Source organism: Mauremys reevesii, linkage group 11, assembly GCF_016161935.1.
Source record: "Mauremys reevesii isolate NIE-2019 linkage group 11, ASM1616193v1, whole genome shotgun sequence".
In the NCBI taxonomy this organism is placed as follows: Eukaryota; Metazoa; Chordata; order Testudines; family Geoemydidae; genus Mauremys; species Mauremys reevesii.
The window spans coordinates 40374359-40400929 of NC_052633.1; the positions used below are offsets into that span (position 1 = coordinate 40374359).

The 26571-nt window shown below is 41.6% G+C and overlaps 2 protein-coding genes across 9 annotated transcripts; one reads left to right on the forward strand and one right to left on the reverse strand.

Annotated features, from left to right (window-relative positions):
- Window positions 1–273: 273 nt before the first annotated feature.
- Window positions 274–8133, reverse strand: PHOSPHO2 (phosphatase, orphan 2). Of its 4 annotated transcripts, XM_039495292.1 has the most exons (4): window positions 8027–8133; window positions 3821–4067; window positions 1901–2068; window positions 274–1614 (listed from the first exon to the last, which is right to left on the reverse strand). In XM_039495292.1, the coding sequence occupies exon 4, from the start codon at window positions 1590–1592 to the stop codon at window positions 867–869; it is 726 nt and encodes a 241-aa protein (XP_039351226.1). In that variant the 5' UTR covers window positions 1593–1614; window positions 1901–2068; window positions 3821–4067; window positions 8027–8133; the 3' UTR covers window positions 274–866. The 4 variants fall into 4 exon arrangements, with proteins under 4 accessions (XP_039351226.1, XP_039351228.1, XP_039351225.1 ...); XM_039495294.1 differs by lacking the exon at window positions 3821–4067 and having other exon boundaries at window positions 8027–8049; XM_039495291.1 differs by lacking the exons at window positions 3821–4067; window positions 8027–8133 and adding an exon at window positions 2959–3132.
- CCDC173 (coiled-coil domain containing 173) lies at window positions 3181–19445 on the forward strand. 5 transcript variants are annotated; one of them, XM_039495286.1, is made up of 9 exons: window positions 3181–3372; window positions 4922–5148; window positions 6531–6704; window positions 6809–7002; window positions 9907–10063; window positions 14339–14478; window positions 15453–15645; window positions 17325–17489; window positions 18608–19252. In XM_039495286.1, exons 1-9 carry the CDS (start codon window positions 3306–3308, stop codon window positions 18968–18970), a joined length of 1680 nt encoding a protein of 559 aa, XP_039351220.1. In that variant the 5' UTR covers window positions 3181–3305; the 3' UTR covers window positions 18971–19252. The 5 variants fall into 5 exon arrangements, with proteins under 5 accessions (XP_039351220.1, XP_039351221.1, XP_039351222.1 ...); XM_039495287.1 differs by having other exon boundaries at window positions 4925–5148; XM_039495288.1 differs by having other exon boundaries at window positions 4982–5148.
- Window positions 19446–26571: the final 7126 nt, after the last annotated feature.

Here is a 26571-nt window from a genome sequence, read left to right on the forward strand (position 1 = left end):
CTTCTTCCCTAAGCGGGGGTAAGTGCCACCTGCTGAGCACACTGGCGGATAGACATTAACGTTTAGATTCAGGGATGGTGTCCCTAGCCTCTGTTTGCCAGAAGCTAGGAATGGGTGACAGAGGATGGATCACTTGATGATTACCTCTTCTGTTCATTCCTTCTGGGGCACCTGGCATTGGCCACTGTCAGAAGGGCTAGATGGATCTTTGGTCTGATCTAATATGGCCATTCTTAAATTCTTAAAGCCAATAAAAACTATTAGAAAACTTGCTTTGATTAGTAAAATATTTAGTAGGTATTTTAATGTGTCTCTTTGAACCAAATATACAAGACAAACATTTACATCTTAAAATATTTTTGCTGCTTTAACAAATAAACAAAACCAACAGTGGCAGTAGCTTGCTTTTAGTGCCCAAGATAAATCTTACACATATAGATGAACCCTCCATTAAAAGCCATTATTCTGTGCACTTACCCTGCCTCTCCCCCTAAATATCCGACCAGAAGTAATTTGCACAAACTGGTAACGTCAAGATTTGAAGAAAAAAATAGTTTAATAAATTAGCCTCTTTCCTGCCTGCCTTTCTCCCTGCTCCCTTCCCCCTCTGCCGCACCCCACCCACTTTTACATGAATGGAAAAAGCTCATACTAAGTGTTTTTCCATATAATAAATAATCTGTTTCAACATGCTCACTTTCCCACTACAGTAAAGAGTAAACACAATACTTTATAGCCTGTATTTCAATGCCTTAGTTTCAGATAATAGCATCCCAACATTGTAATTGTGTGCTTTGAGACAGATATGGTTACCATTATTCACTCCACACAAGATAAAACACCTTTACCCATCTCTATAGTTTGAGTTACTCCTTTATAAGTAATTTCAAATGAGATAGAATTTCAATACCTGATGACCAAACTAGAACAGAAGACTGCACAGGATCAAGATCCTCAGACATCTGAGAAATCATTTTCTGTAATGTGTACCCTTGTCTGGGCATAGCAATATCATCCTTCTTTAAAGAAGTTACTGGACAGAGATCATTCCCACCATCACCTACATATATAATTTTTGTATATTTTACTCCTTGCTGTAACTTTTTATCTACAAATTCTTCTAACACTTTTCTTTTGCAGAGGTTTTTAGGGCACTTTGCACAATGATGAGTGTGAAAATTCTGCACAGTAAGATAGCCAGCGCCACTGAAAGTTGCAGGATTTGTAAACACTTCATCAAGTACTTCATGAAAGTTAGCAGCTTTTAAAATCCAGTCAATAAATACTGTATTAGAATCTGAAATTATTATGCAATCAAAGAAATCTTTGTTCTTGCCAATAAAATCTAAAAGATCTCTCATTCCTGTAGTGAAAGGAATTGTTGTCATAGTTCTTTTCATCTCATCTTCTCTTACTCCACTGTCTCCCAAATATCTAAAGACCCTGCTCATGTATTCTGTCCAATGTCCTTTTTGATAGGAGTTTCTTAGTTTGTTAGGCAGTTTTTCCTCAGGAGCACATTTCACAATCCAGGTGTCACTGTTTTCATCTATGACCGTACAGTCAAAGTCAAAAACCAGCAGAAACTTCATAGTTGTTAGATAAGAATATATTCTGAAAAAAAGAGAAATAATTTGTTTATATAAACAGATGCTTCTATTAAGTATTGAATTCCTACCATGACCTCCTGCTTGGAAAAGTGAAATTCTGTGAGAAAAAAGTCAGCAAGACAAATATATAAACATAGTGAGCTGTTTATGAGTGCTACATCTGTCGGAAAGGTTGTGCTCAAGCAAGCAGATGATCTGTAAAGGTCAAAATTCTAATTCACTATCCAACTACATTTTTAATTAGATAGTATAAAAAGTATCTGAAACAACATAATTGTATTGTTACTCACTAGTCTTCGCTGACACAAGCTCAATCTTGCATTCCTTGGACAGCATCATTTAAACAGCCAGGTGGCACTTCAGTTCTAAATTTTTTTATCCACATCACCAGCCAAAGCAACCCTCACAGCTTAAATTCTTCAGCTTGCAGACAGGAGATGGAAGCTTTTTATGAAAACCTTGAGAGAGACATTTGGAGATGCTGCTGTTGCCAGGAGTTTAACCCATTTTCTCTCCCCCCACACACTTAAAAAAACCCAATAACTAGTAACAATATTCAAGCAGCCACCTTGACTCAGAAATCAAGAACATAAATAATACTGGTGGTGAATATTAGTGTTGACTTGTTATGGGGAGATTTGTAGGTGACTGTGGTCCTGCAGCATTAGAGTTTATGGACCAGCCCCGAATACCCTGGAGGAGGAAACACCTCACCCTTTCTTTAGGGCAGTTCTAGGCACACATTTTGTTTATCTTAGTAATAACTTCATTCATCACCTTTTCTTCATTCAGAAAGAAGCCAGGCAAGTCGACAGCGGTTGTTAACAATATTTAAGCTACAGCTCGAACTCTTTCTAGTCTCAGCCCCAGTAAGTCTATAAAGGACACTTAACACAGATGGAGAGAGGACCCTCCAGCATTAGACGAGCTCTCTCTTTTGGAAACTGCATCCCCCGCCCCCCAAACAAAGCACAGCGTGACACAGGAGCAGAGGGCGCACAAAGCACCGGCAAAGGAGATCAGGGTTTTCGGCTGCGCTCTGGGGAGCGGCGGAGCAGCTACACCGACGGGCTGGGGCAGCCGGCGCTAACGGCACGGGGCGGCGGGGAGCCAGGCCAGGCCGGAGCAAGCCAGGCAGGGACACTCTCAGGAGCCGGCAGGCCGGTGACCGGGGAGCCCGGCGCGGATGGGGACGGCGGCAGCGCTGCTGTGCTAGCGCCGGACGCGGCGTCCCGGCCCGGCAAGGCCTCAGAGAGGCGCGTTCCGAGCGGAGCCCGGGCGCGGCTCGCGGCAGCCGCCGGGAGCACTCGGCCTCGCGGGCGGCAGCCGGGCCGCGCGGAGCGCTCACCCTCAGCCTCTGGCGCGGCAGGTCCGGGCCAGGCGGGGCCAGGAACCACAAGCGGGAACCACGAGGGGACGATCCGGGCCCGAAGGTCACGGGCAGGGCAGGGCTGGGCCGTGCGGCCGCTACACCGGCGTCGAGGGGAGGCGCCCGACTGGGACAGGTCCTGCGGCAACTCCGGTCCTCCAGCTCTGACACGGAGCCGGGCCGCTTCCGGCTCCGCCAAGTCACGTGACACCCCCCTCCGCCAGTCGCGCCGGCTGTCTCCCGCCCCCTTTCAGTTGCCTGGTAACCGCCGTACACAGGCCCCGCGCGAGCCCGGCGCCGCTGGGGCTGCCCCGGGGGCAGGGGAGATGGAGGCGGCCGCCAGGCCCGCGGCGCTCTATGGGCGGCGCAAAGGCCAGAGACTGGATCCCACGCGTGAGTGACACGAGGCTGCCGGAGCCACGCGGACAGACGGGGGACGGTGCCGGGCCGTGGTGCTAAGAGCGGGGTGGGGGCGAGGCCGTGGGGTGTCGTGTCCGGCCCCGTGGGGCCCACCCCCCGCCTGCGAACCTGGGATGGGCCGGTATGCGGCAAAGACCCCACCGGAGAGACGGAGACAGCCCCTGGCTAATGCACCCCCCCCCGCGGGTTCCTTCCCCCCGTGTCACTGGCCTGTAACCGCGGCGGCACGCTGAGGTTTCCTGGGCAGCTAAGGGAGTAAGGCAGTTACGTGGGGGTGAAGAACAGGGGTGGCCATGGAAGTGAAGGACAGTTGAGGTGAATGGTGCCTACATGTGTGACGTGGTGGTGCCCAGACAGATGGGGGATGTGGTGCCCAAAGGTGGAGCTGACATGCCCGGCACAAGGAAGACAGCGCACTTACCTGCAGAGCGGGCGATGCCAAGACACAAGGGCTGCACTACCAGTTCCTGGAACCAACGGGTTAGATGCTGAGCCTAAAGAGGTGTAGGATGTGCAGTGCAGTGCAGTGAAAAAGAGAATATAATCCTCTTTCTCCATTCTCACTCCAAATGAGCCCCTGGGCTCATGGTCTGGCATCACAGAAGAGTGCAGGAAAAATACAGTACGACTCCCTTTATCCATCCTTGCTGGGTTACCCTTGAAGAAAACTGGCAACAGAGATTGTAAACAAAGGACAGACAGACATAAAATATCACTGTCAGAGAAAGCAGTATCTCATGTAGTAAAAACCTTCCATCTTAAATCCTCTCACAGCTCTGGTTCCTTGCAGACATGCAAGTAGATTTCTAGGGCCTGTTTCTCCTCTCACAAGGGTATACATAGGAGTAACTCAACTGAAATTAATGGAGTTACAGGTACCTGAAACTATTGTGGGAGTAGAATCAGGCCACTTATATAAAGATGCAGCCTGTGATAGACAATCGTGGCTACATACAGTATTCTACTGTTGACACTTGGTTTGTGCAAATCCCCTTGTTTAGAGGTGGAAGACCAGGCCCAGTGCACCAGACAAAGGGCAATTAGCAGAGAAGCAATTTTATCTAAAAGTAGGTTTTAATTTTAAACATCATTGTCAGAACAGGAAAAAGCTGTCTCCTTTTTTAGATTTGTCATGCAGTACTCTTACAAACCAGATGAGCAAAGTTTTCTAAGAGAATTTAGCTTTACTCAAATATCTGTTTTTTTTAAAGCAGTAATGACCAACACGAAGGACATTTCCTGAAAATTAATGACTGTCAGGAGGAGTTGAGGGCCTGAAAAGTACAGGAAAGCAAGATACATTGGTCTGTCAAGTAATGTGAGGCTCTGGATCTGAGGGTTAGTTCTGACTGTGCTCCTGGGTACCAGAATTACATTACATTGTAGAATCAAACTAATATGATGCTTTACTGTCAGTGCTGGTTAGGAGTCCAAATCTTGGTGTGGGTTTGAACCCAGGATTTTCTGGCCAGAAGTGCTACAAACTGAGTGAACTCATTCTTTTGTTCTTTCTTTCACATAGCAGCAAATCTTTTGGAAGAATATAATGTTCCAGAGAGTATTTTTCTTCCAAATGGAATAGATCTTCGCCAGGTTACTGTTCTGCCAAAGGCAGAATGGGTAAGGATTCGAGACAGTGTTGACAGTGCAGCTAGAGAAGCAGCACGGATTCATGCAGAGAGGAAAGAACGGAAAGATATGCACTTACGTTCCAAAGCAATTGTGAAAAACTGGCCCAACACCATTGCAGTAAGTGAAATGTACATTTGGAAATTGGAGGGTTACTTTTCATATACATTAGATTAGATCGATCCCCTCCCCCTCCCCCAGTGTAGACCAGGCCTTAGAGTGAACTCTTCCCCTCCCTTCTCCATGTACAGACACATACACACACAAACACACTTCCTAACAAGAGTTTCACTATAACCAGAGTCTACTTTTTGGTGGCCCTGCTTACTAATTCTGTCTCCTGCTTAGGAACACCATAGCTTCTTCCCTATTTACTCCAGAGAAGTATCAGGAAATTCCAGCAGCTAAAGAGAGAGAGCAGCAGCGCTGCATGCAGCAGCGCATTAGACCTGCCCATATCATGTCATGGATAAGTTTAAAACAGGATCATAGAGAGAAGGAGCGAGTAAGAGGTGTGAAGGGAAGGTCTCCATCTTCCCTGCTGACTGCCAATGGAGCCACTTGCCAACCAGGCCTCCAGTCTTTCCCTTCTCCCTACAGGATTATTGTTCAAAATATTTCAGTAGCAAATCTAGAGCTTCCAAATTACACATTTTAGTTATTGCAGCTCAGGTAATTACATTCTGCCTACCTACATTTACCCTGTAATTTCAATTGGCTATATTATTATATACTGTCGCCTGTATTGCAGTAGTATCCAAAATGTGGATCTGAGAAACAACCATGTCTGCCCCCATAGCATACAGTCTAATAAAACATACAACAGAAAAGGCTGGGGGAGATGGAGAAGACATACAACAACATTTTGTTGTCGTACTGGCCCCCTGTCTCAACTACTGTGCTGCCTACCCCTAGTTAGTTGGCAGTCCTGTAGGCACTGTGGTAGAAATGAATCTTGGTGAGGGATTTGAAGGCAGTTCAGTTTAGAAAGTGTGTTCCAAGTGCAAGAGGTGGCATGGAAAAAAGCACAAAGCCTGTTGTGGGAGAAGCAGACAAATGTATTGTCAAGGCTGTCGTAATTAATGGAGCAGAAATCCTTGCTCATTCTGTTCTTTACTTCCTGTCCTAAACGACCGCATGGTGCAGTGCTGTTAAACAGCTGCTGCTTATTATCTCAGAGATGGCTGCACATCAGTGATGATGGAAGTGATCCTTATCCTTTATCCAGTGGTGTGAAGCTTATTATAACTACTCACAAAACACTTTGGGATCCGCATATGAAATATACTTTTTAACAGCAAAGCATTTTTATCATACCTTTAAATTTCTAATAGATATTTAAAACACAGGACAGCAGCACAAAAAGTATTTGATAGTTCACTTCAGATACAAGTAGGTATAATCAACTTCTTGCTGATTTGGTCTTTTGAAGAAGTTGTAGATTTTTGAGCCAGTTATTTTCAGTGTGATCTGTAATGGAAATGAGTTTTATCTGCATTTAGGGCCAGGCACAGAGGAAACTTAAAGCCAGGAAATTGCGAGAAGAAAAGGAGGAAGAAGAAAGAAAACTACTTGATCTGGAGGAAGCACAGTTTCAAGCAGCAAAGCGGAAGGAGGCCATAGAAGAGGCCAAAACTTATCAATATTATCAGAATGAGAGAGTGAAAGGGTTACATGTTTGTAGATGGTTTATTGTCTTTAATTCAAATTGTATTGTTTCTTTGCACATAATTGAATGTGTAATAAAATAAACATGAAATGTTCCAATTCTGTTTTGTAGAAAGCACTTTTACTTACTGAGGTCCTAAAGGAAAGAGATGCTCAGATTGAATTTAAAAAGACAAAGCCAGATATTTACAAAAAAAAGGAAGAAGAAATGGAACGTGAGCGTGAAAAAGCTATTCTGAAAGAGCAGGAAAAGGCATATGAACGCTATATGAATCGACAGGCACTTTGCAGAGACCACCTGGAACAGTAAGTAAAATGGGGCTGTTTCTGACTAATAAAGATTATTGAGTTAAACTGTTTCTTTTTCAACAAATATATTTTAATCAAGTTGTTAAAAGAAACCTAGTGTTCATCTGCTAAACAAATGAGTTACCAGGAATTTTTAACAGAAACAAAATGAGCTGTTGTTTTCTCAGTAGAGAGAGAAAGACCTATTAGATCATCCATTCCATCTCTTGGCCTTGCAGAATTCTACTGACATTACAGTTTCTAATATTTTGTCCAGTCCAGTTTTAAAAGCCCCACTGCTTCCTTTGGGAAGGAACTTATACTACATTCCTTGGGAGGCCATTCTACACTCAACAGATCTCATTCTCAGGAAATTTATATAATATATGGAGATATACCTATCTCATAGAGCTGGGAGAGACCTTGAAAGATCATCAAGTCCAGCCCCCTGCCTTCACTAGCAGGATCAAGTACTGATTTTGCCCCAGATCCCTAAATGGCCCCATCAAGGACTGAATTCACAACCCTGGGTTTAGCAGGCCAATGCTCAAACCACTGAGCTATCCCTCCCCAAATAGCATAAAAATTGCAACAAAATTGGGGACTCCATACTAATTCACTGAGCACATCTTCCATCCTGCGTACTTAATCTGGCCCAGCCCCACTCTCTGGAAGGATACCAGTCTTTTATGGAACCAATCACTGGATCCCATGTGCTCTAAGACCCCTGGATTTTGGTAGTGACTAGACATTATTTCTAGCTCTGGGTCTCAAGGTGCAGACCCAATGTCTAACAACTTTATTCGGCAGTGCCCCCACCCTTCCAAGCTCCCATTTGCTTATAGACACTTCTTCAGAGTTCCATCTTTTTTCTCAGCTAACCCTTTCAGGGACAACATGGCTGGCAAACAAGGAATACAGGCTTAGAAAGGGAATTTCTTAACCAACAGTATTTTACTCTCAAACAGCACTAGAGAGTTACAGGTCTTTGGGAAACAACAAACGATCCTGAATCCCCTGATCCCCTCAAGTTGGATTTTACCCCTCCTCTGAAACCTGGGTTTGGTCAGCCTCCACAGGTTGGGCAGTCTTTCCTGCTTTCTCTCTCCTTAGCCCAGGTTGGCTGATCCCTGGAAGACAATCAGAGTTGATGGCCCTATATTGCTATGTGCCAGCTTCTCAGACTAACTAGGGACCATGCCCCTCCTACAAAATGGATGCTTTAATCCATAACGGAGATTGTAAAACAACATGAAGGTCACAGTCCAAAATGAAGCTTATAATACAAATTAGAGCCCCTGAAAATAAATGGCATTTACAATTCAAGGTGAAGTTCACAGACCTCCAATCTGTCATAATAATTACTTAACTTTATATTTATTGAATGAAAGCTAAGGATTTCATATTGAGTAAATGTACTTTAAGTTTCAAAAGACAAAAGCTCACTCTCTTCCTTCTTAGTATCTATATTTAGGTTCCTCTTGAAAAGTTTCTAAAATTACGATAATGGGAGTTACTGGACAGATCAATAATTTTCACTACCGGGGTTAGATAATTTATTGTATTATTTGATCATCTCAGTCTTTTTACATATATTTTCTAAAATTAGGTTCTGTTAATCGTCCTCCTGAGGACAGAGTGGATATATTGCATGTGACCTTTTTTGGTGATGTATAGGGCTGTAAAAAAGTTTTTGTTTTTTTTTAAATTCAAAAATTCTGGCCACAGTTTGTTAAAGTTGCAGTGTTGTTGTGGTCAGTTCAACTATCTTAAAAATGTTAACAAAACAAAAATCTAAAATAATAAAAAGCCTTATTTGAGTGGTATTGCAACCCTGTGTGCCAGGTCAAAATGCCACTCACTTAAATTTGGCTCTGCCATCATGACAGAGGAGCAGCTGGGCCAAATTTGAGTGAGTGGCATTGTGACCTGTGCACAGTGTCACAATGGCACTCAGATTTGTGGCAACTACAAAAATTTGTGGCGTGTGTGTTAAAAGTTTCAGTTTCTGCAACAAAATCACAGCCCATAATTTTCTTACAGCCTTAGTGATCCATTGTGAATGGAGGAACTCAAGGAAGTGAGGGAATATAATAATTAAAACTAAATGTAATTGTCAAAAGACACACATTTTGTGATGAAACATCTAGATGTATTAATTGTGTTTTTTGTTTAATTGGTAGTTAACCACTTTCAGTAATGTGTACCAGATCTCTCAGTCATTCATGAGAATTAGCAAGGAAGGTGCTGTGCTAGGCATGGATATCAGTATCTAGTGGGAACATTGCTGCAAATAATCCTGGAAAGGAATTATCAGTGGTTCTGTCTCTTTCTTGATATCACCTGAAATCCTACTCTAAGGAGCTGCTATTAAGTTTAAATGTTGCAGTGCACGGATACATTATGAGGAAATCCTGCTCCATTCCTTGAATATAAAGGGTTTCTGGCAATGGCACTAATGTAATTCTGCTGCAGAGCAGTTGGAGACGATTTGTGGGGCATGAAAGGGGTGTGCATCCTCTGCTTAATACAGATCTTGGCTCTGCATCAACTCCCAGAATACCATTGTTGTATATCTTCCTTTCCTTCCCACAGTGGAAGGAGCACATTAGGGCTGTGATGGTTACTGCAGTAGCTGCCTTTGTGAAATTCTGCTGCTGCCATGTGAGTTGGGGGAAAAGATTCCTTTCACAATTCCCAGAGTTACTAAATTCTCATTCTGTACTTGGGCCAAGCATTGGCCTGAGGATTTGGGCCAATGGCTTTAAAATGCATCACTTTGATTTTGAATTCTGACACTTTACCTGCCTTCAGTTCAGAGTATCAAATCTAATGTTGTTTAACTCTTAGAAATGTGTGACCTTTGTCCATTATGTACATTTTCTTACCTCTTTAGTATGATTATTTTATTTTATGCTTTAGAATAAAGGAACATAAGCACCAGGCAGAATTAGACAAAATAGAGGCAAAAAAAGAAGGCGAAGAGATTCAAAGACTGACCAAGTTATATGAATTGGAAGTGCAGAGAGAAAATGAAAAGAAACTGGAGGAAAAACGTGAACATAGGAGGATGCATTGTGTAAGTAACAGAAAAGCAGAAAGCCCAACATTTTTCAACTGGGATGCTTAAAATTAGGGACTTACATTCATATTTACATACTTAAATAAGTGGCCAGATTTTGAGTTCTAAGCTCACACCTAACAACCGTGGAAGCTGCTAGGTGCTGTGCTCTTTTGAAAACCTGGCTCTTAGTGCTGATTTGCAGTTTGCCAAATGCATTGTGAGCAGGTGTCTTTCCTAGCCTGCTCTAAAACAAAGTCACACACTGCACAGAGTTGGCCTGGCGTTCATAATAAATACATTCATAAAATAAATGTCAGCTGTTGCATTATCCCCAGACCTAGCTCCTCCTGGGAACCTGCCTTAGGACTACTCAGTCAGTCTGTATTCTGAATCATTGTAAATCATCTCTCCAAAGAGCCTCTCCCATCACCTTTGTATCTGTGTAGGGTAAGGAGCCACTTGCCTCACAGGGGCTCACTTAGCTTTTCTGAGCAGGATCAGTAGTAGAGTGAGGTATTGCATCATCTATGTGCAAAATTACTAAAACCATATTGAGAATTAGCACCAACTGAACAGCTTCATAGTAATAGCTCTGATGGAATCATTTGCATATGCTGTAGGCAGAGTCGGGAGGAAAGTAGTGACAAGTGTGTTAGGAGAGGCAAAGGAATGACTCAGGAAAAGCTGGAGGTCTCTAGTGCATGATCTTAATTACTGGCAGCAGGCTGTCTAGGAGATTCATGTTTATAAAACTACTCATGGGGACTGCAGGCAATAAATTTAATTATTGAAAAGCTGCACTCACCAGCAATTTTTCTCTCTCCTAGTAGTCAGGTTTGCTATTCCAGCATTGGGGTTTTCCCTGCTTCTGCAGTGTAGAAAGTGATAGCAGGCCGGGCTTGCTTGGCTCCACTCACAACATTTCCAAGTGAGATCTCTTCCACAGCTGAAACACAATGCAGGAGTGTCCTCTGGGGTCAGACCTGTGTTGTGACTCCATTCCCCACCTGGAGTGGCAATGCAGGATGGCTCCCCTCTGCTCCCAGAGAGAGAGGGGCATGGAGATCCATTTATTTTCCCCAGTCAGGAGCAGCAGAGACCTCCCTGCCCTTGGGAGAAGCAGGGTCCCCTTTCCGTCTAGAAAAGTGGAAGTGGCAGCAGTCAGTACTTGGCTCAGCAACCAGTGTGTATGGGCTTGGGGTTGGTCTGGTCTACAGCACTCTTCTCATCTTGTTACACAGAGTCCTTTGCTGAATGCAGCTGTCAGGTCCTCCAGAGCAGTGGATCTTGGAGTTAACACCCCATTGATGTGCATGGGGAAGTTCACACCTCTCAGAACTGTTGTTCCAGGCTGTCTGCAGACTCAGGCAGATATCCCTGCATCAGTTATACTAGAGTCATGTTTTCGAGCTTTTCTTTGCAACCAAAATAAACAGAGATTCTCACCTTATCACATGAATCCAGGACTTGGGCCCCTAAACATAGGTGCCTATGCCTTAATCTGGCCCTGATGTAGATTATTGATGGTATAGGGAAAACATTCCCCTTCTAAATTATGTGCATCTACTGCATAAGAAAAGTCCAGATAAGCCAGTGCAGAGAGAGTTTCCCACACGGTTAGTTGGAATAGTGAAACTGACTACTAGGAGAAGAAAATCATCAGGCAAATGTCACAGTTCAGGACAACAGCACCTATATTTCCACTTTGTGGTCCAGCAAGGGCACCCACTGTCAGGTTTCTGGCTCCCCAGTTGTCATGTCTCTTGGGCAAGAGACACACATCTCACTCCCTCGTGACTGGGATGTTTCCAGGCTGCTCAGTTCACTGCCTACACTGTGTACTTCCCAAGAAATCAGACTGCCTAAGCAGGTCTGCTTTGCTTTTCGCTGAGGCTATATATAGCATAATTGTCCACTGTGATAAGGTACCACCCACCTTTTCCTAAGTAACTACATTTATTTCTTAAGGTGAAAGCATTACAGAGAAAACATTAAAACAAAAGAACCTACACACATTAATAAGTTTATCAGAGATCACCCCACGTGCAACAAGGGCTGTGTTATCGGGTCAGTCCTTCAAGCCCACGTGGGATTTTCAGTGGTTACAAATTCACAACACTGTAGTGAATCTATGAGTCATTCCTTTATACTGCCCAGGCCTTTGATCTGAGAATAGGTAATTCATAGACCATGGGTTTCTCTTCAGGTCATAGCTTCAAAAGGTTGGGTCTGGAGGTGGGAATTTTCATTCCCTTCTTTCATATATTTCCCATGAAACCCAATTAACTGTTTATCCCAAACATTCCTTCTTGTTTGGCCCATTGTTAAATGAGACCTTGGAAGCTCATGACACTTCCCAGGATTTATGTTTAATCATTCCCTCCCCCACCCCCTTACATACAATCCCCCAATAATACATAAACAGTTGCATTTTTAATCAAATGAACTCCTAAAATATTTAAACTTAATTCAGTAAGGTTTGTCCAGGATATTGCAGGAAATTGCCATATCTGTCTCAGCAAGTACAAATATCTCCTTGCAGCTAGCTGAGCTTGTCATTCCAACGTTTGCCTGTGAGGACGCTCTGAAGGAGCCTTCAGTGTTGACTCAGTATGTGGAGTCGCCTTTGTAATACCTGCTGGTGGAGCCTCTGATGTCACTTCTGGCAATTGCCTTTTAAAAAGATGTTGAAGGCGTTGATAGTCCATGTCCTCTGGCTATGGCTACGCTGCATCTTAATTCAACATTAATTATGTCGTCCAGGGATGTGAATTAGCCAGCCCCGCAAGCAACATAATTTATGCTGATGTAAGTGCCGATGTAGCCCCACTGCTCGCTGGTGCTTGAGTAATGAAGCTGGGGGGGGGGGAGCTGTCTCCCATCGGCTTAGAGTGGCTACATTAGAGATAGCCATAGCCTCTGTTGTTTAAGGAGGAACTGCCAGAGGTTGATGACTGCTGCTGGGGCCAGAGCTCCTGGAATTATAGTCCTGGCTGAAGGGGTTGCTGTGCTGTGTCTTGCTGACAAAAGAAATAGAGGCTTCCTTCCACAGTTAGCTGAAGCTCTGTGGAGTACCTCTGGGATTATGCCAGGATGCCCTGAGAGAGAGAGAGGAGCTCCTGCTTAGAGGCTTCCCCTCCTCCCCCTCCATATGTTCTGAAGACCAGAAATCTGCCAGGCCTAAAAGGCGGAGTGATTTGGGATTTCCCCCCCAGGTGAGCAGAGCCTAGATAGTTCCCTTGACTAGCAGGTCTGGCACTACTTCCTAGCTGCAAAAGCAGAGGGGGAAGAATCAATGTTGTAATGGCACACCTAGCTATGCAGGAGACTCGTGCGACTCCTGACTGAACTGTAAGTATTGTCAAGGATGCATTTCACAAGTTACAGGCCAAGTTCTGCCCTTAAATTCACACACACACACCTCATTGACTTCAAAAGGTCACAGACATTAAAGGGCAGAATTTGAATGTACACAATACAGGAATTGTATCACCACTGAAATACAGCCATCTTTGGGACGAAACATTGGCAGCTGTTTAAGCCCAATGTCTCACATCAGTTTAAGACAAAGTGAAAAATATAATATTGTCCTGCTGAAACTGTAGGGAGACTGACCCAACGTATAATGATGCACCGTAGGTCCAGTTTCATCATCCTCAGCATCATGCAAACTTCAGAAGGAAACTGTGAACCTGGGCAGTAAGGTGGGACAGGAAATAGAACTGACTTTCCCCTGTAAAGTTTAGACTCAGATACTGATTTGTGGTCTATAGCTGGCAGAGGCCAGAAATGTCAGAGCCCAAGGGTTAGTGCACCCTGAGTCCATCTCCCCTTCACACCTGTGCTTTCCACAGGTGCTCATTGACAAGGAGCATGGAGGGCCTTTCTAGTGAAGCACCTTGAAGTCAGGGGACATGAATCAAGTGGTTCAGGCCCCGTTGCTGGGTCAGTGAGCACCATGTACTTGCATGGCATTGATAACTCCTGTTGCTGGCATGAATAGTGTGTGTATTAGAATATTAGTGCATATGAATGTTACTTTTGCAGCAACTTGTGGTAATTTGACTCTCAGAATGTAATTCAGATCAGGGCTGGGCAAGAACAACAATCCTTTTCTAGAAGCTTCTCTCCTCCAGAACCTTGTTCTCCCCTGCTGCAGGTCTAGGGGCACCTCCATAATTTTACATAGTATGGTTTAAGTCTGTATCAGATTTTTTTTCTTCCTTTAAAAAGATTTAGCTACTTGTCTTAGTAAATATAATTTGACACTTTTTTTTTTTTTTTTTAAAGGAGCATGTTGCTGACCAGGATATTCTTAAAGCTGTACAGGAACAAAAACAAGAAGAAGAGAATGATAAAATTCGAGCTCACTTTAAAGCAAAACAAAATATGGCCAAACTGAGAAGAGAAAAAGAAGCTGAAATGAACAGGTGGGTCAAATGTTAGAGAATTAAATAAAGTATAGATTCAGAATTATGTCTTTGTCACATGATTATGATAACATTCTAAGCTCTTAAGTCTGCAAAAAAGATCGTACAGTATTACAGCATGGATCCCTGGACCAAAGTGCTTCAGGGTATTTGGAGGGTATGAAAGAGGAAAAGGTCTGAAAGGAATTCCCCTTTCACTGGCCCTTCGTAGTCACAGCTGATGTGCAGTGAGCTGGGTACTCACCTTGATCTTACTAGTCTTCAAGGCTTGTGGACTTAGTAGGAAAGTGGTTCTTAACCAGGGGTACTCAGAGGTCTTCCAGGGGTACATCAACTCATCTAGATATTTGCCTAGTTTTACAACAGGCTACATAAAAAGCACTAGCAAAGTCAGTGCAAACTAAAATTTCATACAGGGAATGACTTGTTTATACTGCTGTATATACAATACACTGAAATAAAAGTACAATATTTATATTCCAATTCATTAATTTTATAATTATATGGTAAAATACAGCAATAAGCAATTTTTCTGTAATAGTGTGCTGTGACACTTTGTATTTTTGTGTCTTTTTTTAAGCAAGTAGTTTTTAAGTGAGGTGAAACTTGGGGGTAGGGAAGACAAATCAGACTCTTGAAAGGGGTACAGTAATCTGGAAAGGTTGAGAGACACTATTGCAGGATATTGGGCCCCACATCCATGTGCTGGAGCTGGGGGCTTTTCATCTGGTCTGCAAGGCATTTACTCTCTTACCAGTTCCAAACTATCTCCATCCTGATGGAAAATAGCATGATGATGTGGCTGTGATTTCCTTTCAGTGAAGCAAGGGAGAAAAGACAGAAAAGGGAAAGGGGGAAAACTGATTTCTTAATCAGATACTTAGATATAATTAGATTCTAGTGAGATAGTTGTAAGGAAACCAGGTTTATCTATTTAACATTGACATGTTGCATTAATCGCTGTTCTGCTATAGGTTAATGCAGGAGCGTAGGGATATTATTACTAACCGTCTAGTTGCACAGATGAAACAGACATTTGAGAGGATAGATGAACGTGTTGCTAGAGATGTTGCAGAGAGAGAAGCTGAGTGGGAAAAAGAGCTCAAAGAGAAAGAAGAAAAAACCAAAGCTGAATTGAAATCAATTGCAGAACACAGAGCCACTGTGGTAAGATACTTAAAGAAAAAGCTACATTAATGTGGTTGTATACAGTCATTCTTATAAATATTTTTGGGACAAGCAATAGTTTTTGCAATTCATTGTGGGAGATTCATATTGAACTTACTGTTCAATTATCAGAGGGGTAGCCATGTTAGTCTGGATCTGTAAAAGCGGCAAAGAGTTCTGTGGCACCTTATAGACTAACAAACGTATTGGAGCATGAGCTTAGTAGGTATTCACAGAACTCTTTGCCGCTTTTACTGTTCAATGTTTACATCTCCCAATTAAAGTAAATAGCAAGTCTTTAGACAAAATGTTTAAGAACAGGCTGGTTGTGTGTCACAAACAACTAAAAGTGAAAGTATATCATTGAGAATTGATGCAAATATCTCTTAGTTTTAATATTCATTATTTCCAGCAGAGTTTTTTGAGCTAGTACAACCAATATAATCACTTGGCACTTTTAGTGAGAAGGGCATACTGGCTAATAGCTGTTACCTAACTGCTTAGCTGATGCTCCTGCTCTCCTGAAAGCTCAGAGAGTCAGTAGGGAATGAGGGCTGCTCTCTCTCAGGAGTTAGAGAGGCCTTGGTCTGCCTGGTGAAGGAGATGGCCTTCAGACTGATGGCTTCCATCCTACTTAATGAGGCAGAATCATCTGGCCCCTCACATTGTTCCTGCTTCTTCCATTTGCAGTCTCCTTCATGCACGCTCCTCCTAGAATCATCCATGTGCTCTTCTTCTGATCATTCCCCTGAACACTATCACTAACACACCACTCAAGCAGTGTGAGGATTCAAGAGCTGTTCTTAGGGGACTAGCCTCTCAACCCTCAAGGGTGAGGACCTGAAGCACTGCTTATTCCAGGCAATTTGAGTACAACCCACTAAAACTCATGGGCTTGACAAAGCTATGGCCTCTTACTGGGTGATGTGTTAATCACCAGGTTTAGTGAGCAAGTAAAGTATTAAAAATCCTTGGTCCTTGCTCCTTTAACTGCATTGTAAAGACCTCTCAACAGAGCATTAATGTGTAAGTGTATCACAGCTAAATACATAGTGCAGGGTTTGCAACATTTTTCTTGCTGTTAACCACATTTCTGAACAGGTGAATAACCTCTCCTGTTCGCAACTGTGCAGCCAAAGTACCTCCTGCTTTGAATTTCATAACCTCTACAACAATTGCTAATGTGGAAAAGTAACATTAGAAAAGTAATTTTTTTTAAACCAACTTTCAATGGGAATTAGTATCTGAAAACAGTAGGGTAGCCAGAACCATGTAACAAGATAGCTCTCTAGGGACCACCAGTAAGTGCTGTACAGGCCCGTTTGAAAATTGCTGTTATAGTGAAATGAGCATTTTCAGGAAACACTGGGGGATTTTCCAAGCAACTCTGGTTGGCTATTGACAGGTGACTGACATTACATGGTCAATCAACCACCAATAAAATTAGGAAATACTGAGAAAAATTATGTAAAGCTTTGGAGTTGAGGGGAACCTCTCATAGGTGTGTGGAATTACTAGATTTTGGAAATGTTTTACTGGTGTTTCACTGCTTCTTAATATTATGGGCCTTTGGTTTTTTAGTTTCTCTTGGCTGTAGAATGATAAAATGTGCCTGAAAATATGGTTTTCAAATTTGGTGGTTAGCAAATTGAGTGTTTTTTTTTTTTAATAAAATATAGATAAAAATGAAAGAGGAGAGAGAGAGAGAGGCAAGATTAGAGGGTAAAGAAAAGCTTCGTGAACTAATGGAAGCAGACCGCATCTATCTGGAAATGGAGAAAGACAAGAAGCGAAGAAACCGCAATGAAAACATAAAAATGCAAAAGACTCAAATCCAGCAAATGGTAACTAGGGGGATGATCAGATTGTCAGACATTTTACAAAGCTATTTCAGCGTACATCTATGGTATAGGAGTCTTGCATGAGACCTGTCTTTATATTATCATAGTACTGTTCAAAACAAGAGAAACATGAGAATTATTTTTATCCCTTTAAACATAATGCTTGAGTTGTTCCTCAGGGACCAGTCTCTTCACAGCACAAGGGTGGGAATGTGAAGCAGAGCTTATATATGTGAGTGGGGGGATTGTTAGTTCACAGGATTGGCAGTAGGATATAGATCCTTTCATCTCCAGACACTTTGTCTGACTTAAGCCCAGTATGGACTGAAAGATGTCCCCTGCTGATGATGGCTGCTAGGTTGGATTATATAAAATAGCATTTGGTGTCTCAGTCCAGTTGTCAGTGGACATGTATCACAAAATCCCCTACCTATATTAGCTGTATGCCAAATACGTACCATCACAAGGCCCCATGCTTTTGGGAGACTTCCCCAGCCTGCTGTGCTGCCCTATCACCTTAATAGATTAACATTGAGGCTCAACCCTTCATAGGCCCACAACGACTACTACCCTTGTCCAGTCCCCTCTCAGCTGCCGAAACCATCTGCCAGTGACAAGCACCCCATCTCTTGCTCAGATGCCAAGTCTAACCATATAAGTACGTTATGGGAGTACTATAGTTTGCCTAGGTTCCCAAAAATCAGACTTTGTACATGGATCTGCAAAATCTAGGATAGTTTACTATTGTCTGTGCTAATTGGCAACCATATGGGTAAGAATTAACTGAGAAGTCAAGACTTGAATGAATGACGTTGATTGAGGTACCCTGTCAGCTGCAGATAATGGTCTCTCTGAATCAGTATTCAGGTGCATTGCTAGCACGTGGCTGCTGCTCACTTTGTACCTATTCTCTGGACAAACGGAGAATGTCAGTTATGCATTTCTAACTAGAGTTAGACTGTGATTAACAAATAATTGTTTTTATCAGAAAGGTAGTTGCAGCCAATTATTAAACAAATGTCACATAAGGACTTCCTTGACTTTATGCTCTATTAAGCTATTCTACCACAAGTTAACCATGTGGAAATATTTAAGCTTTGTTATTCCCTTCCCCCAAACAGGCTGAAAAACGGGCAAAAGAACAGCATGAGAAACAAGCAGAATTGGACTATGAGGCCCAGAAAGAAGTTATTGCAATTTGCAAGGAGCAGGAATTTCAAGAATATGCAAATCAAGTAATTGATTCAGAATCCAAGACAACCCGAAATATTTATCCTCTTCTCAAAGCAGCAAAGGAAGGGACAGGTGGCGGCCATGGACCAGTTTACAGAGAAAGAGGAGGAATAAGGCCTAGTTACCAAGCACGAGATATCAATGGCACTCAGCTACCTTCTTATAATTGTAACACTACTGAAGAAATAAAAGAGCTAAATATCAATGGTAACATCCAGCAAGCTAAGGGAAGACTAGGTTTTACATGGTAAAAATAACTCTTTGGAGTCTTTACAAAAACAAGTCCAATAAATCTGTAAATGATCCATGTTGTATGAAACCCATGAAAGGAACTATAAAAGCCATAAGTACTCCATGGAAAGTTGATAGGGATCCAAGTGTATTTTCCTAAACATTAAAAGTTGTATTTTACTAAAGTCACGATGTTAAAGCAAATATACAGGCAGAACTGAGTGATGTACTGTTTATAACCAGTGTAGAACCTTACTTTATATATAAGGTCATATAAAAAAACCCATAATATTTTGGTTTCATTTTTGTAAGTTTCAAGTTCAATCTTTTACAGCTACTCTTGAATACCCACTGTAAAGTGTTGCATTTGGCTTTTTGCATTGTTATAATCAGTGAGTGCTAAGGAAAAACAAATTATCCTCAAAAGATACCAAATACTTTTCAAGAGTGTAGGAAATACATGAGAAACAAATACTAAATAACAGAACAAAGATATGAAAAAAGCATTTAGTATTGCTAAAAATACTTTGGAATGTGAAATTTGTATCACATAAAATATTTCTTCAGATTCCACTCCTTACTGAATTTAATCAATTAGCATCCAGCACGCTAGTTCATTATCAGTATATAATTTATTTTCTGTTCTCTTAAAATCTGAATCAATTCTTGCAACAAACTAATAAAGCTGTGTAACAGCAGTAAGGTAGTTAACTACAGTAGGCCCAGCTTTCATTAACATATTTTTACTATGTTATTCTCAGTACAAAAAATACATGCAAAAATTAAAACAGTTACAGCAAAGCTACCATGTTGTACATACTCAGCTTATATGCCCTTTTACAATGTTCTGTGTAAAAATACTTATTTCCTTATTATATAGAAAATTAAGAGGTGACTTACATGGTCTGTAAGTATACCTACATATGCAGAAGAGGGCTCTTTGATCTAGCACACAACAAGAGACATAAACAAGGTCCAGTAATTGGCAACTGAAATTAAATAAATTCAAACTGGAAATAAGGTGTAAATCTTTAACAGTGGAACAACTTATCAAGGTATATAGTGGATTCTCCATCACTTGAAGTCTTTAACTTAAGAATGGATACCTTTTTATATGCCATAAATCAAGCAGCAGTTACAGGAATGATTGCTGACACTAAATGGTCTGTATGCTTTTACACAGCCGGCAGAGCATGCTCTGTTTAGTACAAAATTTTATTTAAAAAATTCTGAAATATCATACATTTATATAAATTCTATTCTACTATGTTTAATGTGTCAATATTAGAAATTTGATTGGAAACATGTTTAGTGTAGATGACTACAGATATACACAGGTTGCAATAGAAGGCCCTGATCCAGCAAAACACTTCAATACATGCTTAGTAACTCAGAACATGAACACAGTTCTGATGACTTAAATGGAACTATTAGCTGTTTAAAGTTCAGCATATGCTTAAGTGCTTTGATAGATTGGGGAAAAAATAATGTTCCTGTACTGTATTTCTAGTGCAGCAGGAGCCATATTGTGGTAATGTATTCTTCTATTTGTTTTTGCACAAGCTTAAGTGTTAGCAGCAGGAGAATATGTGCAGCTGTGTAAATCCCACCCTTTGATCAACTGTTGCTGCAGAGACAGCACAGATGCAAAAGACTGCAGAGAATGTTGTTTGGAGCTACCTAACAAAAATCCTGCCATTTAAAAAAGAACATTATTAAAAATATACATTTACATGTAGAGAGAGATTCTGAATCACATCATATCCCTGTTGTAACTTAACACAGAAGCAAGATCTAAACAACTTGAAAGTAGAACTTTCTAACTTGTAATTTCTTTGCTTTTGTTGAGTTGGTTCTTTAACTTTTATAATGTAGGCACTGGTTATATCTGATCTTCCATTCCAAAGCTATTTCTTCTTCATCCTGCTAAAAATTGGAGAGAGAGAAAATTTTTCTGAAAAACTGGAATGTGTCAGATTCAAAATTTCTTTTACCACTTAATTAAATAATTACTTGGGGCTTCTTATCTCCCTGTCCCCGTGGCTCATTTTTTAATTATAATTTTTACCCACACATTCTCAGAAAAATTTCAGCGTTCCCAACCGTAGGCACAAAGATGGTTCTTCAAACACAAAGAATGGGGCATTTTTCTTACTCAGGGTATTAGCAAAGGCACAGTTATTTAGCAATTCTTACCATAATGGGTTAGAGCCAGAGCAGGAAGGACTCAGGTTAGACAATCCAGTTAAGTGAACTGCCTGTTTACTCTCTAGGACTATAGCAGTCCTCCAAGACCAGAGTATGAGAGAGAGAACAAAGGTAGGGACTGGAGAGATTAGTCAGGGGGAAGAGGAGAAACTGGAGACTGGAGAGAGAAGCCGGAGGAAGGATGGAGGGGGATAAGGACTGCAAAATGGAGCCTAGGCTAAGTGTGGATGATGGTGGGAACTAGAGAGGGGTTAACTCGGAGAGTGATAGGAGATGTGTGATGCATACACAGAGATACTTGCACACACTCTCCCATGCACATGTGTAGATAACTGACCTCTTAGAGTATGGTTAGTGTGTTATAATCTGAAATACATCCGAGGGTCACTCCATCCCCAAACCACTGACCAAGATTTAGTGGTGGTATAATTTACAAAGCAGGTGAGAGCTGGGGGAGGGGTGTTACACGGTGATAAAAGGTTATTTAATGGTAGACAAGATAATACAACTGGCTGTTCAAAAATATTGGGATTTTATTTAAATCAGAACAAATGCATTCCACCTACCTACAACATTAAATATATGAATATATATAATAAAAATAATGATTTGAATACATACACTATAACTAATAAGCATACTTAACTAAATATGACCCTCTAAATAAAAAAATCTCTCTGTATGCACAGGCTATTTATCTTATAGGTTATTACTATTATTATTATTAGTTCAAGCTCCCCCTTTTCCCAAATCACTCACTGGGTTGACACAAAAGCCTAACTCGATAGATATTACTGGATCACAATTCTAGACTTAAACGTGAAAGAAGCCATGCACTTACAACTGCTATTTTAAATGAGGCTCTGAGTTTGCTGTTTAAGGTAATTTCTTCTATACCATTCTGTCATGTATTTCACTTTTATTTTTAAAGTCGCTCCAGTATTTTCAGTAAGGTGGTAACATGCACAGTGGTAGGCCATGCAATAATGTTGTGGATCATCACCCTTTCTAATAATGGGGGGCGGGGGGAGATCAAATGTATATTCTCACCTTGATGAGCGTGGCAGCTTAACTCCCCCTAGGAAAAGGTGTACCTAGTGTTGTGATTTTAGGATATAAGTGTATGAAACACTACTTTACTGCTTCATCAGTTTCTTCCATTATAAATAGACAATCCCACTCTCAGCACAGCAGCTGTTCTCTGTTACAGTCAACTGCATCTGCTGTTTAGTGCCGATTTGCAATTTACCAAATGCATTGTATGCATTCTAGCCTCTTTTCAGAAAGAGGGCACTTTGTGTTGGGCCCTATGGAAAGAAAAGTCTACTTTTTCATATTTTTCTGTTAGTAGGCTAGATATTCAAATATTGGTATCCAGGTTGTGGCCACAAATGCAGTGTGAACACAAAAAAAGTGCTAAGGTCTGAAATATGCCCCTCTACTTTCAAAAAACATGAGAGCTGGTAACTGCTGAACACCTTGGCAGCGACAGCTCTCCATGTACTTAGGCAGAGAGGGGAGCAAAGCACTAGTTAGACAAGTGCTCTAATCGGCAAAGGGACATCCTAGGAAAAGCCAGAGGCCTCTCAGTGCAGGTGCTTCACTACTGACACAGGCAGCTGGGGCGATTCATGTTTAAAACAACTACTCATGGGAACTGAGAACAGTTTAAATATAGCTGTTCAGTAAGAACCATTAGCCAGATCCTTGGTACCACTGCTGGTCATCACAGCTTGGGTGGAGAGATAAGCACAAAGGTGGACAGTACTTTCATGCCCCTGATCCTTGAGTTGCCGGTCTGATCCCCAAGGAGCAGGCTCAGGGCTGAGCTAAGTTATAGTAGCTGCCAATGGCCTGGGGTTTGTTGGGATTGCCAAGGCTCAGGATACATCTCCTTTCCACTCTTCACAGCTCCTGGTCTTGAAGGCTTGGGAGGAGGTGGCAAAGGAGCTGCTATTCCACCCCTATGGTACTTGGGGGTTCTCCAATGCTGGAAGAAGTCCCAGATGTCTAGTTATGCTAGCTTTAAGAGTGCGATGTTCTATACGAATGCTGGCCCCATGGCTCGCCAGACCAAATTATCCTGAGTACTGGCAAGGATGTGTGTTATGACTATGGGACACTGTCTGCCCTCAAATACGTAGAGACCGCTCTCAGTTGACACAGTATGACCATCGTCTCTTTACTGAGATTTAGAGGCTTGTCAGTAAATACAACTGGACACTTTCTTCTTTTAAAGGACCATATTGCTGAACAGGATATTCTTAAGGCTGAAGAGGAACAAAAGTGAGCTGAGGTAACTATTCGAGATTACTTTAAAGCTAAACAAGATCAGGCCGATCTGTGGAGAGAGAAAAAATTCAAACAGCACAAGTGGATACATTGTTAGAATATTCCGTAAGAGTGATAATATGGCTCCTTGATTATTTTCTCTCTCTTATGTAAAAGGGTAAGATGAAAAATGTAGGTGACTCTGTAAATTGACTTAACTGGGTATCTCCCATAACATGTAGATGAAAATGAAAAACGATACAAAAAGACTGGAGAAAGAAGAAGCTAGAGAGCAGCTGCATGGATTAGTGGAAGCAGACAAAAGCTACTGGGCAGCTGAAATCAAAGCAGGCAAGGAGAGAACAGAAAAATGCAGGAAGCTTAAATCCAGTAAATGGTAACTGGGGTGGGGGGAAGGGGATTATCCACTTAGATCTTTTAGCGCTAAGAGACATTTCAATGCCTGTCAGTGGCAGAGGGTTGCTGCATCAGACCGTAGTCCTTACTGTTCTAAACCAAAGCAAGACTGATTTTTTCAATTTTTTTTTTAAACAGTCACGGAGGGAAGGGGATGTCTTGGGTTTGATAATTGGTGACCTGGAGGTGTAAACCTATTTAAATTCAGCCCAGGCAACTGGTAACTGAAAAATGGCACCAGCTGAAGATGGCTCTGGTGAGCACTGTAGTCTGATTGGATTCCCACCAGCTTTGCCCTTTAGAGCAGGGGTAGGCAACCTATGGCACAGGCGCCGAAGGCAGCACGCGAGGTGATTTTCAGTGGCACTCACACTGCCCGGGTCCTGGCCACTGGTCCGGAGGGCTCTGCATTTTAATTTTAAATGACGCTTCTTAAACATTTTAAAATCCTTTTTTACTTTACATACAACAATAGTTTAGTTATATATTATAAACTTATAGAAAGAGACCTTCTAAAAACATTAAAATGCATTACTGGCATGCAAAACCTTCAATTAGAGTGAATAAATGAAGACTCGGCACACCACTTCTGAAAGGTTGCCGACCCCTGCTTTAGAGGTTAAGCAAAATCTTGGGCTGGCTGAGTGCCACTCTTAATGCTAACTGGCAACATTAGTGATAGTCTGAGCTGAGAAACCAAAGCTTGAATGGGCCTGGCTTCAAACATTTTGTCAATAGTAGAAGTGGTTCCTTCAGGTTAGAATTCCAGCACATTGTTGGGGTACTATGGGGAAGCTTATACTGATGTTGTATGGAAACTAAATTAATAAGGGGTGAAGTCCTGTTCCTGCTGAAGTCAATGGGAGTTTATCAAAGCATTTCATAGCCAAATTTAAAAATAAGCACTTACTACATTCAAGAAACTCAAGGTCCATACATTGCAATGGATTGGAGTACTAGTGCCACAGTTGTTAGATCACTAGCCTCACTAATCACCATTTGAAGGCTGTTTTCCAGACCAACTCTCACTATGGGATCTGAGTCTTGAGGTGTTACACTGTGGAGTTTTAGGACATTTAAAAATTATCTTCTGATCCAAAAACGGGAAGATAAATTTATTTCAGGCTGTGATTGGACTGAAATTAACTGCTATTTAAAATTAATGGAGGCTAAATTCTGTTACACTACTATTTTTACCTGTGACTGGCATTCTGGTATATTTGACTTTAGTGTGTATTTCTGCATAGCCACTCACCTTTCCATAGGAGCCAGGAGTATGTAGTTTTGAGACTGGGCAGTTTTAGCTTCAACAGTCACAAATCTTCAGATTCACTTATTCTTTGAAGCAAGTTGAAAAGTTTCCTGCCAATAGGAATCCCTCAAAACCTGTGAGCAGTTGGTTTCTAGACTGGATCTAGTTATTCATGAGATGAAATCCTAAATTAGATAAAATTCCAGGGCTTGCCAGGCAGTGATTTTACATACATCTTGGACGTTCTAGCAGTAGTTCAGTTCCCTTTTACAGGCCCAGAGATATCCCCATTACAAAGGTTTCCCAGATCAAACTCCTTTCTGAGACCTGGTGAGGTGAAGTTCTGTTTATCTTCTAACATACATTTGAGTTAGTTCCCTTCTATCAATCCTCTTGTCTCTGATAGTATCTTTTTCAGGCGTTGTCAGGCAATGGTGAAATTTCCCCCAAATTCTAACTGGCTTAAAAACTTGTTAAAGATTTAAGCCATCTGGAGTTATAGCAAAGGCTAGTTTACAAGTGGCCTGAACATATTTCAAAACCTGCTCTGTTTTGGGCTCTTGGCAATAAATTAACCTTTAACCAATTGCTTTGAGTTAAATTGATGCTGTGCTGAAGATCAAGATTTCGCTAGTCACAACTTACTATTCTATAAACAGGACAAGCTTTTCATTTTATGCTCTGCTACTGGAAACTTATTTGGTGGCTGTTAAAACTTAACTTTTTTTGCCTTTTCGCAGTCTTAAGAACATAGTAACTGCCATACTAGATCAGGGTAGTGAGCCATCTATTTCATTATCCTGTTTTCAACGGCAGCGTTTTGATGCCTCAGACAAAGGTTCAGACAATTATACAATAACTAGGCAGAGGGGAAGTTTCCTTTTAGTCCTTAGCGGGAAGGTGGTTAGTGTGTCTTGAAAGGTGAGTTTATATTCTTTCCAATTTTGTACCCTACCTAGTGTAACTGTAGATTATTTTTATTCCACAAATGTCTAATCCTTTCTTGAATCCTCATAAGCTTCCACAAGATATGGCATTGAGTTTCACAATGTCCCTTTGATGTTTTATGCTAGGAGGATAAATAAGAATCCTGATTTACCTCTTTTTCTATAGCACAATTTTGTATTTCTATCCTTTGACTTTCATCAACCTTTCAAATAGACTGAAAGATTGGGGCTCTCTTCACATGGAAGTTTTTCTCTACCAATGAGGACTTATTCCCTTATGCTGAATTCCCATTTCTGCTATAGCCACTGATAGGGTGACCAGACCCAAACAGTACTTTAGGTTAGGGGACACTGTACGTTTTATATTTTCAATATTTTTCTGTCCAATATCCCACCCCCCAACACTGTCTAATGGGATTGCCTATTTTTCCAAATTGAAATAATGACAGCCCTCAGTCTTGTCTAACCATTTTAGTTCTCCCCATGTTAAATGGGTGCACAAGTCAGCTTCAGGCCTACAGCAAGC